The sequence below is a fragment of the Oncorhynchus mykiss genome, chromosome 7 (assembly GCF_057628025.1).
Source record: "Oncorhynchus mykiss isolate SJ-2025 chromosome 7, ASM5762802v1, whole genome shotgun sequence".
NCBI lineage: Eukaryota > Metazoa > Chordata > Actinopteri > Salmoniformes > Salmonidae > Oncorhynchus > Oncorhynchus mykiss.
In genome coordinates, this window is record NC_143028.1 from 74171546 (window position 1) to 74187494 (window position 15949).

The 15949-nt window shown below is 38.8% G+C and overlaps 1 protein-coding gene across 1 annotated transcript; it reads right to left on the bottom strand.

Moving 5' to 3' along the window:
• Nucleotides 1-4478: 4478 nt before the first annotated feature.
• Nucleotides 4479-15363, bottom strand: cyp24a1 (cytochrome P450 family 24 subfamily A member 1). Its single transcript, XM_021610696.3, has 12 exons — nucleotides 14984-15363; nucleotides 14650-14840; nucleotides 14459-14552; nucleotides 14265-14358; nucleotides 13910-14001; nucleotides 12704-12815; nucleotides 9452-9603; nucleotides 8705-8871; nucleotides 8016-8094; nucleotides 7699-7896; nucleotides 6057-6168; nucleotides 4479-5723 (listed from the first exon to the last, which is right to left on the bottom strand). The coding sequence occupies exons 1-11, from the start codon at nucleotides 15242-15244 to the stop codon at nucleotides 6058-6060; spliced, it is 1551 nt and encodes a 516-aa protein (XP_021466371.3). The 5' UTR covers nucleotides 15245-15363; the 3' UTR covers nucleotides 4479-5723; nucleotide 6057.
• Nucleotides 15364-15949: the final 586 nt, after the last annotated feature.

Below are 15949 nucleotides of genomic sequence, written 5' to 3' on the forward strand. Positions count from 1 at the left end.
ACTATTAGTATGTATTAGCAGCTAGTCATGAAGTCATAGGCTCTGTCCAGCTTCTCTTCTAGCCTGCTTCCCAGTACGGGAAGTACGCTAGAATAGGAAAGTACGCTAGAATAGGAAAGGAATAGGAAAGGAGTCGTTGATGGTCTATGCTCCCAAAGGAGCGATGCGCCTAAACGTGTAAGTAGGAAAGTAAGAATAGAACGTTTTGTAGTATGTGACATTTCTTAACTTTGAGTCAGGATGCCACACACTCATTTCTGCTTTTCATCTAGTATGTATTTTCAATATACCTAATTACCACTTTTTTTGTAAGGAAAACTATTTCACTTTTGTTGTACGCAATTATAGGTAATATTTCATAGAAATATGGAGACACTGGAGAGTTACTTTACTAGAATGTTCTAAAAATAGTATGTAGTTTGCTTAATAGCTAGTCGATATTTTAGTAAGCAGTAGGCTAGTAGAGAATTCAGTCGTGGTCATAGTGAAGGATTATTTATCAGTACTTCCTCTTCCATTAATTATTGTACCTAACCCTAAATTACAATGTATGTTGACTGATAAGGATCCAACTAGCTAATAAAGAGCTATGTTAAGATGATCGTACCATGGTGATCACACCTTATTCATGCCACCCTGCATCCCACTGCTGGCTTGCCATTGAAGCTAAGCAGTGGTTGGACCTGATCAGTCCATGGATGGGAGTCCAGATGCTGTTATTGGAGGGCCAGTAGGAGGCACTCTTTCCTTTGGTGTAAAAATAAACAACAATCCCAATGCCCCAGGGCAGTGACATTGCCCTGTGTATGGTGCTGTCTTTCAGATGGAATATTTTATTGTAAGACTAGGGGTGTAAACCCTGGTGTCCTGGGTAAATTCCCCATCTGTCCCACATGGCCACCTAATCATCCCCAGCTTCCAATTGGCTCATTCACCCCCCTCCTCTCCCCTGTAATTATTATCCAGGTTGTTGCTGTAAATTAGAAGGTGTTTTCAGTCAACTTACCTGAAAAAACAAGGGTTAATTTAATTATGCCTCGGATACACCAGTCCTCTGACTTTCACAGGACCGCATTGTGACCAGCCCAGGTTTCAAATAGTATCCTGTGTTGTGTTTGCCTGGAGTGTCAAATGTGCTGGGACGGTTCCGCTGTCCACTGAGCCAGGCAAGCTCAATTACTCTAGACTACATCACTTTCAACAGCTTATACTCTTATTATGCATAGCCTTGTACTCACAAAGCAACAAATTACATTTGTTTTGAGTTTAGCTCCACACGCATTTCAGGTGAATGACACTTGGCAGCGGTCCAAAGCAAAGACCATGTTGAGAAACCGAGGGTAAAGTTACTCTCACCTTTGTTATAACACTTGCCAATGTTTTTGTGTGCTTTACGTCAATGCTTTGAGTTCAAAACTTGTGAAATAGCAGAACATGAGGAAAATATTGAATCTGTGTCAATCAGGTGGTGACAGACAGTCCCTTTTGGGAAAACACATACTGTAAACATGCTGCATGTGTACACAGTGTGATATTTTTAATGGGGAAATCTTTTTTTGGGGGGGGGCAATCTGGTTCTCTTAGACTGGGACTTTAGTCAAATGTCATGATAGGTGAACACATTTTACTTAAGAGGCCACCAATAAGGTCACACATACAGTGTTGTGCAGTCATGCTTCCAATACAGTATCTCCATTATATGTAGTAAAAAAAAACATACAATAAATTTTTCACTTGAGGTGTTATGAATCTACTTTAAAAGGCATGTTAACCCTCATAACATATTTTACATAAATATATTACCAACTGGAGTCAATTCGAAACCTAGAAGAAGCTATTGGAAAATCTAACAATCCTAGCAAAATGTCCACTTAATTCTTATCAAAACATCATCAGACATGTACAATAATAAAAATTAAGAAAACAAAGCAGACTGTTATTTTAGCAAAATAACAGTTAATTTGCATACTCTGTAAAACGAAAATCTACATTTTCCCCTTAAATAATGTGCAGCTTTTTTTTCAAAGTACAATCCACATTAGTACTAAAAAGCAGATGTTATTCTAGTACCATTTCGTTTTTTTGTAATATTTTTAGTAAATATAGATTTTGCCATATTTCTGTGGTAAAAACGACTGCCATTTAAAGGGGCGGTACACCAACATTTTAAATATACTTCATTTTATTGAAAGAAAAGTGATTAATTCATTGATCCTGCTAGACAATTACCAAAAATATGGCTTTGTTTCTTATTTTTATTTACTTACCCTACAGCCAGCATTATCATTGCTGCTAGTCAAGTAATGGGGGTTGTACAGGTCTATTGCAGGATGCTTCAAAAAAGCATGGGCAAATCCTGAAAGTCACTTCAAACCAAATATTATAGCAACCCAAACACTATAATACGTTGCACATACAGAATATTGAAGGATATTATAGAAATTCTGGTATTTATATAACATTTCCTGTAGAATAACTATTTTTCAGGGGGAGATACACACCAATACAGCACTATGTGTACATTCAGAGGGTAGCTGGTGTCTGTTTTACAGTTCTACCAACTATTCATACCCCTGACAGACTTGAATTAGGTAATTGTGATTATACCAAGGTCATGCCTAGTTATAACCAGTTATAACCCTAGGAGAGTACATAAGGTGCTTCCTTTCTGCAGGTCACTGATACAGGTCAAAATGACCCCAAAGGACATGCATTTTTTTAAAGTCCATATTGATACAGAAACACTGAACAATGATCTTGATTCATTAAGAACAAGTTGATTGACAAAGTCATGAAAAATTGGGAGTATTTCATGAATCACCTTTGGGCTATGATCAGAAATATGCCTCAAAATGACTCCAGTCGGTAGGTAGTATGAGGGTTAAAAAAGCATGATATGCTATATGATGCTATAACTATATTATGATGATAATACTATCACATTACTACATAATTATTCTTACTATTTCATGATTACTACATGTATACTGCATCATTTTCTTTCCTGTATCACATTTATTGATTTACAGTAGTATGTCTTCTTGAATTTCCTGTTGTACTCTACTTTTAGCACCCATGTATACTGAAATAAAACGAAACTAAGTTAAAACATTATTGTAGACTACAGATTCATAATATTTTCATAATGCCAACAGAAATAATGTAATAGGAAATTACATTATTCAGTCCAAATCAGTTTCTTCTTGTGATACAAGAAATCTCTTGACATGACTTGAAGTATATGTTTTGAACAGTAGATGGCAGAAGTACACTATCTTAAATATCCAGCTGTGCATTTCAAATCAGTGTATTTCAAATCAGTGTATTTCAAATCAGCGTATTTCAAATTAGTGTATTTCAAATCAGTGTATTTCAAATCAGTGTATTTCAAATCAGTGTATTTCAAATTAGTGTATTTCAAATCAGTGTATTTCAAATCAGTGTATTTCAAATTAGTGTATTTCAAATCAGTGTATTTCAAATCAGTGTATTTCAAATCAGTGTATTTCAAATCAGTGTATTTCAAATCAGTGTATTTCAAATTAGTGTATTTCAAATCAGTGTATTTCAAATCAGTGTATTTCAAATCAGTGTATTTCAAATTAGTGTATTTCAAATCAAAGGACCCTAATAGAGTACTTGCAGCTTTGGGCAATGAATAACAGGTAGATATTACAATGAATAACAGGTAGATATTACAATGAATAACAGGTAGATATTACAATGAATAACAGGTAGATATTACAATGAATAACAGGTAGATATTACAATGAATAACAGGTAGACATTACAATGAATAACAGGTAGACATTACAGGTAATAACAGGTAGACATTACAGGTAATAACAGGTAGACATTACAATGAATAACAGGTAGACATTACAGGTAATAACAGGTAGACATTACAATGAATAACAGGTAGACATTACAGGTAATAACAGGTAGACATTACAATGAATAACAGGTAGACATTACAGGTAATAACAGGTAGACATTTCACATTTTGTTTTGGTGATGCATAAGCATTTGAAGTAAAGTGAAATTAAATATAATTGAATATGATGCAATATAGTCAATATTTTTCCACACTGCAAAAGTATCCTTAAAGGATCCCAATTGGTTTAAAACAGTTTCATATATTTTTCTTATCAATAAGACGGTAAAACAGAAGTTATATAATTGTGTGAGCCTGGTCTAGCGGTATCTGCTGACTTGCGATCACACATTGCCCCTTGTGGCATGGGTTTAAACCAAGGATGTATATAAACCCTGTATTGGCCATTGAGAGCCTTTGAAGCCACCGGTCGGCCATATTGGCACCCCCCAGTAAGAGCAGTCCTCCATAGGAATGAATGTGATTCTACAGTATTTCAATTAAATGTTTCAAGGACAAAATGACATGTATTTAACTCTTTGTTTTGTAGTGGGGACAGTAACGTTAGTAATGTTTTTAAAAAAAGTATACTTGAAGGTAAGTGTTTTCATACATATATTTTTTTAATGTTTAGTTCACATACTATAATTTACAAGTATGCATTAAGATGTAATAGAATAAACATGGCAAAACATGAATTACATTTAAAAAAAAATGAATTTCTATTGCTTCCAAACTATTCTTCAACACAGTGCTCCCTATCAGTCATCTAGAGTATATATATCAATGATTGTTTTAAACAATACCTGCACTTTCATATGTGTATTCCTCTAACTCTCTCCCCTCTTTAAAAGACGTTATGTCAATAAGGTACAAATGTTATAGTATACTACCTGAAATACACTCCATTTCCAAAGCAGAAATGAACAATATTACCATTTTTCAGCAGATGATGTATTTCAGACCATTAATATCAGATTAGTAAAACCAAACATTTCCAGTGAGATAAACTTACGAAATTATAATAAACCGCTCCTTGTAATAAAGACAACTGTGCCACATAACTGAATGGCAGAGGGGGGGCTGTGTATGCTGAGATATAATCTCCAAGACATGTTTTGTTGTCAGACTACAGCTGCACTATGCTGTGTGGATAGTTGATATATCTGATGCTGGTGTTACTGAACAGCAGCCCTGAGCTGAGCACAAGAGCCAGTAAGATTACCATATGGTGCATTCCATGACATTTTCACACACAAATATGATGATATACCAAAGTCAGACATTATTAGGTCCTTAGCTTTTGTCTGTAGCTATGATACAGTTGTATTAATCTTTAATCATATTCTGCAAAGTAATTTCAATTTCAAACATGAACATTTCTGCAACAAAAACAGAAAGTGGATTAAATATATAAGGAATTGTATGAATATATTCTAAGACCTACTAGCCTACATCATGTTGACACTATAATTGCACTTTATACACAAAAAAAATAAACACAAGTAGACTTTTTACATGTATATAATTTACCATAAGAACACAACGTATACAAAAGTCATAATTTCATGAATATATTTGACACAAGAACAGTTGTGTAAGATTAGTGGGCAGTAAGTACAGCTGCTGTATCGTACAAGTGACAGTGATCCGCAAGTAGACTGTCATATTTAATCGTTTGAATATATTTATATTAGTTTGAGGTATATTGGACAGGATTACATAAATATATATTTATATCTGAAATAGTTCTTTGTTATTTACAGAGCAGCAATATGTGGAGTCTCTCGGGACGTTCAGGTCCACAACTCATCTCCCTGTTGTGAAGTCCAAATGGGCTGTATTTGATCTGTTCCGGAAAAAAATAACATATGGAATCAAATGTAATATTTAAAAACATGCTGATATGTTTCCTGACTGTTTGTGCGTTTAATGTAACTTTTTTGTAGTTTCCCCCATACATTATTTTATATGCTGTATTTATGTGTTATATACATTTGAGATATGTTATATATACACAGTACCAGTCAAAAGTTTGGACACACTTACTCATTCAAGGGTTTTTCTTTATTTATATTGAATAACAAGACATTTCAATGACTAACAGGAAAACATTACAATGATTTAAGTCTTAGTACATGGATGATTTTGAGGTATAGTCAAGAGCGAGTTTTATTCTTACCTCATCGTCTGATGAATGCCACAGGGAGTTCCCGGTTGGGAACCAGCAACCCGGAATGGATAGCATCAACTGGTTCACAATCTGTCGCCACAACTTCATAATCCCTGACCACCTTATAGAAAGAGGGGAAAAAAGAGCAATCGTTAGATAAGGAAGGGCATGTAAAAAGAACATCAGTATCAAATGAGGTAAGAGTCACATGGTGAAATAAAAATATTTTTCACATTTGAAACACATTGCAGGACAACGTCTTCTTGGAACAATGTATATGCAGTGTAGTCGGAAATGATTCAGACCCATTGACTTTTTCCACATTTTGTTCAGCCTTATTCTAAAATGGATTAAACTGTTATTTTCCATCAATCTACACACAATGCCTCATAATGACAAAGCAAAAACAGGTTTTTAGAAATTTCGCAAATTATGTTAGATGGGGATCGTCGCTGCACAGCTGTTTTCAGGTCTCTCCAGCGATGTTCGATCGGGTTCAAGTCCGCGCTCTAGCTGGGCCACACAAGAAGCCACTCCTGTGTTGTCTTGGTTGTGTGCTTAGGGTCGTTGTCCTGTTGAAAGGTGAACCTTCACCCCAGTCTAAGGTCCTGAGCGCTCTGCAAGAGGTTTTCATCAATGATCTCTCTGTACTTTGCTCCGTTAATCCGTCCCTCGATCCTGACTAGTCTCCCAGTCCCTGCCACTGAAAAACATCTCCACAGCATGATGCTACCACCACTATGCTTCACCGCAGGGACGGTGCCAGGTTTCCTCCAGACGTGATGCTTGGCATTCAGGCCAAAGAGTTCAATGGTTTTATCTGACCAGAGAATATTGTTTCTCATGGTCTGCATCCTTTAGGTGCCTTCTGGCATTCTCCAAGCAGGCTGTCATGTGCCTTTTACTGAGGAGTGGCTTCTGTCCAGCCAATCTACCATAAAGGCCTGATTGGAACATCCTTCCTTGCAGCATTCCACCACAAACTCTGGAGCTCTGTCAGAGTGACCATCGGGTTCTTGGTCACCATGCTGACCAAGGCCCTTATCCACCAATTGCTCAGTTTGGCCAGGTGGCCATCTCTAAGAAGAATGATTGAAGAATGATGGAGGGCACTGTGGTACCTCTACACAATCCTGTTCCGCAGCCATATGGACAATTCCTTCGCCCTCAACGCTTGTTTTTTGCTCTGACATGCACTGTCAACTGTGGGACCCTAAATAGACAGGTGTCTGCCTTTCCAAATCTTGTCCAATCAATTTAATTGACCACAGGTGGACTCCAATCAAGTTGTAGAAAAATCTCAACAATTGTCAATGGAAACAGGATGCACTTGAGCTCAATTTCGAGTCTCATAGCAAAGGGTGTGAATAACCATTTGCGAAAATGTCTAAACATCTGTTTTTGCTTTGTGATTATGGGGTATTGTGTGTAGATTGATGAGGAAAATGTTTTATTTACTCCATTTTAGAATAAGGCTGTAATGTAACAAAATGTGGAAAAGGTCAAGGGGTCAGAATACTTTCCAGAATGCACTGTACATTTAAGCCTGGTTCAAGAAGAGAGAGTAATATTCACTGGTTCAGCACTACCTGCAGTGATATTATGTTGGCGACTTGGCGGTCATTTTGGGGACACAGGAGGTTGTTCTTACCCAGCAGAGTGCCAACTGCAGCTGTAGCTCTGCCAGACGCCGCCCGATGCACATCCTCTTCCCAATGCCAAACGGCACATGGGCAAAGGGGTTGATGGGTCTGCTTTCTCTTAACCAACGCTCTGGCTTAAATAGGCTACTGTGCTCAAAGTACTCCTCATTGGCACCGAGAGCATGGCTGTTGATCATCAACACTGTCTGCAAATGAAAAACAAAAAGCTTGATTAGACATCAATCAAATGTACATGTGAATTGGTCCGAGACTAATCAACCGAACATGTTCTCTTAAATGAGGGAATTGGAAGTAATCCACTTACCCCCTTGGGAATGGAGTAATCCCCCAACACAGTGTCTTTGTCTAAGGTCCGACTCGTGAAGGGAACTGACGGCGATAACCTGCAGGAATTTGAAAACATTGCTTGGGAATATAGCCTTGAAGCAGGGGGATGCATATACATGTAAGCTCTTTAGGATCAGTTAAACTTACTCAAACCATTTCAAACGGAAAGTTGAAAGGAAATATAACTAAACCCCTGTCAAACATTAGAAGCATTCTCTGCGTGAGTTTAAGCATTAAACTCAAAACACTTGTTACGTTTCAAACTCTTGTGACATCATGAGATTTAGTGTTATTATCGGTGTAGTAGTACTAAGGTATTTAAGGACAACAACGTGACCCTACTGTTGTTGCTATAAGCTGTAGTGAATGGTCACCCAGTCATCATACCTAGTTATCTCACTATAAACTGCTTGCCTACAGTTTTTGAATTACGGAGGTCATGGGTGGTTTGACATTAAGCAACTACTCCATTGATTTGGAGTTGAGAAAAATGTATGTGTGTACTCTGTCAGTATCTGCAACTGTATGGTTATTTCAGATTAAGATCTGAGGGGTACCAATAGCCTATAGCTAGCCTACTTCATCTGTTCTGCACTTGTGTTTGTGTGACATACAGTACAGTCTGTGGTGTTGTCGTTTTTGCGTCAGTGGAATGTCTTACTGTACCTCATGGACTCCTTGAGGCAGGCCTTGAGGTAGGGCATTCTCTGGAGGTGCTCAGCGCTGGGAGTCTGATTGGCAGGAAGAACTTCTCTAATTTCCTGGAGCAGCTTCCCCTGTGCGCATGGGTTACGGGAGAGGTTGAAAATAGCCCACAGCAAGCTGTTGGCAGTCTGGAAAAAACATCAACAGAGAGAGAGAGACAGAGAGACAGAAAGCAAGAGAGAGGCCGAGAGCAAGAGAGACAAACAGACAGAGAAAGAGAGAGAGAGAGGGATGGGAGAGATGTCAGACTCAGAGAGATACTACGAACTGCATTCCATAGAGGGGTCCTACAGTTAATGGAGCTGAGGAATGTGAGGGGTTCCTCCCGATCATTTTGTTCCTTCTCTCACAGGGAGGGAATACCACTTAAAATGTGGAATGCAAAAAGGTCAAAGTAAGGAATGAAGTAAGGAGAAAAGTCAAAAATAAAGGATTAAGTATCATGTTTTCCCTGCTTATTGTTCTGAAAATAGAATAGTGAAATAGGCACTGGTGCAAGTGAATGATAAATCTGGCCCTATCCTTGTTTGAAGGACCGAGATTCAAAACCGGGTCTCAAGACAGTTAGCCCGCTAAAGCTAATGCCTAGGCGTATTCATGGCAGTTCACCTAAAAAACTGGAGGCCCTATCACACTTCAATGTTGATACTCAACATGCGAGCGTGGTTCATCGAACCAGCTCTGTTACATTTGTCAATTGATCCTTACCGTCTCCACTCCGCCAATCTGGAGCTCTGTGATGGCGGCGTACAGCTCCTTCTTGGACAGGTGACTGTGGCGGTAGATGTCACACAGAAAGTCGTCACCGGGCCCCGTTGTCTCTGTGTGGTGCTTTATCTTCTTGTCTATGTAGACTTTGGCTAGAGACAACAGGAAGAGAAAAATAGGAACTAATAAACTGATGGATATATAGAGTATAAGGTAACAATTACTTCACATATTTTCACATTTTAAAGACATTCTAAGGGTCAACTTCATTTCACCAAAACATGGATTCCATTTGAGAAAAGCTGCAACCAGTCATAAAACAATGATAATTGTAAACATCTAAAAACATGAAGACTATAGTAAACATGCCCTAAAATGACCTGTAACGGTATTCGTCGTCGGAAGAAGAGGAATCAACGGACCAAAGTGCAGCGTGGTAAATGTTCATGCTTGGTTTATTAAAACTGAACACTAACAAAAAATAAACAAGAGAACAACCGAAACACTCCTGTAAGGTGAAAACACTAAACAGAAATTAACTACCCACAAAAACCCTATGGGAACAAGCTACCTAAGTATGGTTCCCAATCAGAGACAACGATAGACAGCTGTCCCTGACTGAGAACCATACCCGGCCAAAACAAAGAAATACAAAAACATAGAAAAAGGAACATAGAATGCACACCCAAATCACACCCTGACCAAACCAAAATAGAGACATAAAACGCTCTAAGGTCAGGGCATTCTTTCAAAAGCCAGCAAAGACCTTTCATCTCCTGAAGTGCAACATACAATTGTTTAAGCATATGTTGCAGAATAGTGATTCAAATATTTTTTTCTGAATATCGATCTTAATGGGGTTAGCCATCAGTGACAGAGTTGACAAGCCACTGAACGAGTTGACAACAGATACTCAAAACAGACATATTTTTGCCTCTAAAAATACAAGTTCAATACAAAACATTTGTAAAATATGGAAAATTATTAATTTGAAAATCCCTAAATTGAGTTGAGTTGACGTTAGACAACATTTTTAGAAGAGAGTTGTCACGACTTCTGCCGAAGTTGGTGCCTCTCCTTGTTCGGGTGACGTTCGGCGGTCGTCGTCACCGGCTTTCTAGCAGCCATGGATCTACGTTTCTTTTTCCATTTGTTTTGTCTTGATTGTACACACCTGGTTCCCATTACGTTAATAATTATTTTCCCTATTTAACCCTTTGGTTCCCATGATGTTTTGTGAGTGATTGTTTCTTGTTTAGTGTTAGTCTTCTGTGTTATGGTGTGTTTTCCCTGCATGGAATTTATGGTTGTTTATTTTTCGAGTAAAGTACATAATATATATATTTTTTTTATTACACTTTTTTTTTAACCCGTTTTCTCCCCAATTTCGTGGTATCCAATTGTTTAGTAGCTACTATCTTGTCTCATTGTTACAACTCCCGTACGGGCTCGGGAGAGAAGAAGGTCATGCGTCCTCCAATACACAACCCAACTGCTTCTAAACACAGCGCGCATCCAACCTGGAAGCCAGCCGCACCAATGTGTCGGACGAAACACCGTGCACCTGGCAACCTTGGTTAGCGCGCACTGCACCCGGCCCGCCACAGGAGTCGCTGGTGTGCGATGAGACTAGGATATCCCTACCGGCCACTTTAACTTTATAACAAATGTATAACTTTATAACATATTTGAACTAAAATTAATATTATATCAGGCAGATTGAGTTGGCAGTTTATTGTTGTGACCATGGCAATTTCGATATTGTTTGTTTAAATCTATCAAAAGTAGAGAACTTTCCAGACCATGAGTGGTCTTGTTGCACTACATGTAATGAGGACATGAAGAAGGGGTCCTTATGATATAGCTGTCCCTGCTTATTCCTGATTCATTTAGGATTTTCGACAAATCTGACAGAGTTCACCAAATCTCTGGACACATTTTTTAGGAATTTGGACAGTTTTGATAGAAATATTCTTTAAAGTCACAGAAGGCTATTGCAAGAAAATGCATTAGATAACTTTTCAGTTAATAACTATTATTGCCATTTATTTTCATTTGAAATACTTTTTGGAAGAGTTTGACATTTGAATCCTTTGCCTCCGGACAAGGGCATTTCAAGGCATAGAGCCGACACGGACATTAATAATATTGAAAGTATTTAGAAAATTCACAAACAAATATTTTCACTTATAAAATTCCTGTAAATGCAGATTTTAAGCTCAAATAACGCAACTAAATCTTTTTTTCACGTAAAAAGAAAGTTTCCCTGCCGAACAAGGATTGTCACAACTTTCAAGAATCCCTGAGCTAATTTCCTTCCCATTTTGCCGTGAGACTGAGAGAAAATGTTGCAGTTTTAAAGCTAATCTACTGTAATTAAGAACATGATATAGTTCATTATATAATTCATGGCTATCTGGGGGGCCCAACTTCCGGGAGGGGCGAAGCTCATTGGCCCCCTGCATAGGGTGTTGTGCTACACCAGTGAGTGTGTGTGTGTGTGTGTGTGGGGGGGGGGGGGGCTGGACAGGACAGGTGCCTGCAAGCCACTGCCAAGCAAGCAACACAACAAACGATCAGTAGCAAAGTCCTGAGCCAACATTCCACACCTCCCTCCTCCCCTCCAGCCCTCTATCCCGCCATCCCTCCCACTATTACAAATATTTGGGAGACTTCTCCCTCTTAGGTCATCCGGTTTACTACCACTCTGGCTGTGTCATGTAAGAAGTGTAGAGCCAACTGCATTGATCACAGAGGCACCCTGCTCATATCTCTCTCTCTGTTATCACCTGACTGGAAATGTGCTCAAAACAGTTTGTGGGTCATACGTCATCTGGAGAAAGAGCTGCAAAACACGCGCTGTGGTGTAGGGATTGGGGGGTTGCCTAGTGAATGTGGCGGGCTGAGAGGTTTCATCAGGGGGAGAGAGGACATGGAGGGGAAGTTCCTTTAGAGGGAGGGTGGCTGGACGTGAGAACGAGGGTTGGAGGGTTGATATGGAGGTTGTGAGTTTAAGAAAGGGGGAAAAGAAGATGGGGTTGTTTTAGACGTGGTTTAGACGTGGAGGAGAGGTTTCAGGGGGGGACAGAGGGGATGTGGAGGAGAGGTTTCAGGGGGGACAGAAGGGACATGGAGGGGAGGTTTCAGGGGGGACAGAGGGAACATGGAGGGGAGGTTACTTTAGAGGGATGGGGAGGGGAGTTGCAAGCGAGAGTCAGGGGACATTGAAAAGGTGTTAGAGGTTGTTTGTACCTGTGCTGAATATACGGTCCCATGCCATAGTGTGGTTCTGCCATGTTTTGGTGTTCAGTTTTTTGTGGAGCTCCACTGGCGTGACCATCATCATGCCAAATGTGCTCATCATCTACATAAATAGAGAGAGAGAGAGAGAGAGAGAGAGAGAGAGAGAGAGACTTTAAATGTAACAATCAAATAAAGACATACAGTAAGAATGTATTTTTGCAAGTAACCATTCATTTCCAAGGTCTTCCTACACTATTTCAATGGCAATTTATAGCACATGGCCATGGTTACTATAACAAAAAATGTCATGACCTTTTTTACGATGTTTTTGTCTCCTGCATGTGGTATTATTGATTTGCTCCAGTAATTTACAGAGATAGTCTATTGCACCATCAGTAACTGTCGCTGTGGTGATTATAGCCCACTCATTCAAGTGAACTCAATGACCTGCGCTCTTTCTACAGGCTCAGAGAGCGAGCGCGCAGCCTAGCTGTGTCACAAAAAGCCAGCGCTAAGACGCTACTCCAAAAATGTAGTTCACCAAGATACACATTACTTCACACAAGAATAAGTTAAGCTACACTAAAGCTACCCTTTAGAAAAACAGAGTTTAATTAACTAAAGTCACTTTGAACAAGTAGTTCACTGCCTCCGAACTGCTTAGTGAAAATTATAACATGTAAATCTGAAGTGTCATAGACGACAAATTGCAAGAACAGTTCACTAGAGTCAGATTGTTAAGATAATGTAATTTAACTTGGTAATTTTTCCTATTAAAGACAAAAAGTGACTATTAGGCAGGTCTGAAATTATTGACTACTTCACATGTGTTTTATTATATTTTTGCAAAAACAGTAGTGTGTAGTTCCAGTAGTTATCTACACTGCTACATGGTAAAACAGTAGTGTGTAGTTCCAGTAGTTATCTACACTGCTACATGATAAAACAGTAGTGTGTAGTTCCAGTAGTTAGCTACACTGCTACATGGCAAAAAAGTAGTTAAAACAAGCAAAATTATAATTGAATTAAACTACCACCAAGCTACTGCAAATTCGAATTAAACTATTAGTTGAATTTACATGTAGTTCACTACTTCCCAACACTCCAGAAAGATCACTAAGGTTATCAAGTCGGGGTCTTCAGCAGCGCCCACAATACAGTCTACCCTTCACTATGCAGATAGTAATTCGATGTCTAAAATCATTAACCACTTACTGTTTTTATGGACATGATAAAGGTCATAGCCTCCTCGTTGACGTTGTCATGCAGAAGTCCGAATCTTTTGTCATAGAGCACTAAGCAAATGGCTGTAAGTATAACGAGGATCAACAATCAGATCATAAACATTTGAAAACATGAATTGATTTATGAATGAATGAACTCAAACAATTATACTGTGTATTCATTCTAATAAGAGGTTTACTAAATTGTTTTTTTTTTTTAAACAATAAAATTATATTTAGAATAATGTAATGTATTTAATACATCTGAATTAGATATAAGCAACAATTGATATCTAGCTACAAATATGTTCATTATTTATAGCCTAATCATTCAATAGAGTACGTACTCTCCATTGACCATTTATTCAATTCGAAGTACAAGTCCTCAAATCGTCCATTGTCAGTCACTTGTCCAATTCTACTAACGAAATCCGACAACACCTGCATTTTGGAGACAGAAATTACAGTAAATAGCAGACATTCTTTGATCAAATTCACGTTGAACTGCACTGTTTTAACGCAGAGAAATGATCTTACAAACCTGATTTATTTTTCCATCAAGTTTCGCGACTTCGGTGGGTTTCATAAATTTCTGCTGAAAGGCGCTTCTCACCCTCTGCCAGTCTTTCCCTTCCCTAAAAATCATGCGGACAAATATGAGCTATTTTTATCTATATACTTCTGCTAAGCAAATAGATTGATATCATATTAATATTGAAAAGTGCTACTTACAGAATAAGGAGTCCATATGCCTCGTCTCTGAAGTCTCGGTATGCTTTCCAGGGTTTAATCTCCAGACGCTGCGGGTAAATGCTCTCCTTTCTGTAGAGCGTTTCCAGCAAGCAAGGTGCGCCAATATGGACCGATTCAAAGGAGCCGAGTTTCATCCGGAAAATCTTGCCGAATTTCTTATGGTAATCAATCTAAAAGAAAGAAATATCATTCACAATACATTTAATTCACCCAAAACAGATTATTTATTATTTATTAAACTAAATGAACATGTGTTCAATGCTTAATGTTATTATTCCTATAGCCTAATTCTAATAATTGTTTTATCATTTACCAATGCATCATGTTGTCTTTGCAGCCCTCCTTTGCGGAGTAGTTGTATCAAACTGCCAAATAAGGGCCAATTGGTGGGTCCAGGTATCGAATAAAGGCTCTGAGTTTGCGAGGGAAGACTTTGTCCACAAGGCGCAACCACCGCAGCATCCTTCGGGTCCAGGACGCACACTGAAGACGTTGGCTTGAAGTGCTGCAACCCAACCATCTTCTTCTTTAACAATTCGACTATCTGTGGTACCTTTTGGATTTGTGCCCTCATTCTCAACCAGCGATAGGCTAATAGCGGATATGCACTGGGGCATTTGGCGCTCAGCACGAATGAATGTTTTTGCGTAAGTTGTTGGAAACTTGGAACTTCTCAGGCTTCTCGTTTCTTGGAACTGTCACACCTTCCACAATATATATATACTCTGAGAGTGTTTATTCAGGATGAACCCATAACCAATCAGGGATCAGTCCTGCATGGTGTAGCCGTTGAGCCCACACTATTCAATTATGGATCAATGTTGTGACGATCGCATGACTCCAGATAGACCGAGGAAGTGCCCTTGCCCCCGCTTTATAAATAAACATATCGGCATAAACTGAAGGTGAACGAAAGGTGAAGCGGTTCGCTTGAACCCTAGTGGAGTCCACCACGGGAGGCTGCGGAGGGGAGGACGGCTCATAATAATGCCCGGAAGATAGCAAATGGAAACCATGTATTTGATGTATTTGATCAAATTCCACTCATCCTACTCCAGACATTAACACAAGTCCGTTCTCCCCAATTAAGCTGCCACCAATCTCCTGCGGACTGTCCAAAACTGGGAAAACCAGAGGCAATACTACTACTGTACCACAGTTCTGTCATTTGCACAACGATTTACTTAATACCCTCAGCTCATACTATTTGGCAAGGATGCACAATGTTTTTCCATGAGTGATAAAAAATACACTATATACACAAAAGTATGTGCAAACC

What these genes read in the sequence shown, in the direction of transcription:
- cyp24a1 (XM_021610696.3), bottom strand. Translation starts at nt 15,244, where the DNA reads ATGAGGGCACAAATCCAAAAGGTACCACAGATAGTCGAATTGTTAAAG. An exon ending in GCATATGGACTCCTTATTCT is followed by an intron (nt 14,553 to 14,649) that starts GTAAGTAGCACT and finishes CATGATTTTTAG; the next exon opens with GGAAGGGAAAGACTGGCAGA. An exon ending in ATTACTCCATTCCCAAGGGG is followed by an intron (nt 7,897 to 8,015) that starts GTAAGTGGATTA and finishes TTTCATTTGCAG; the next exon opens with ACAGTGTTGATGATCAACAG.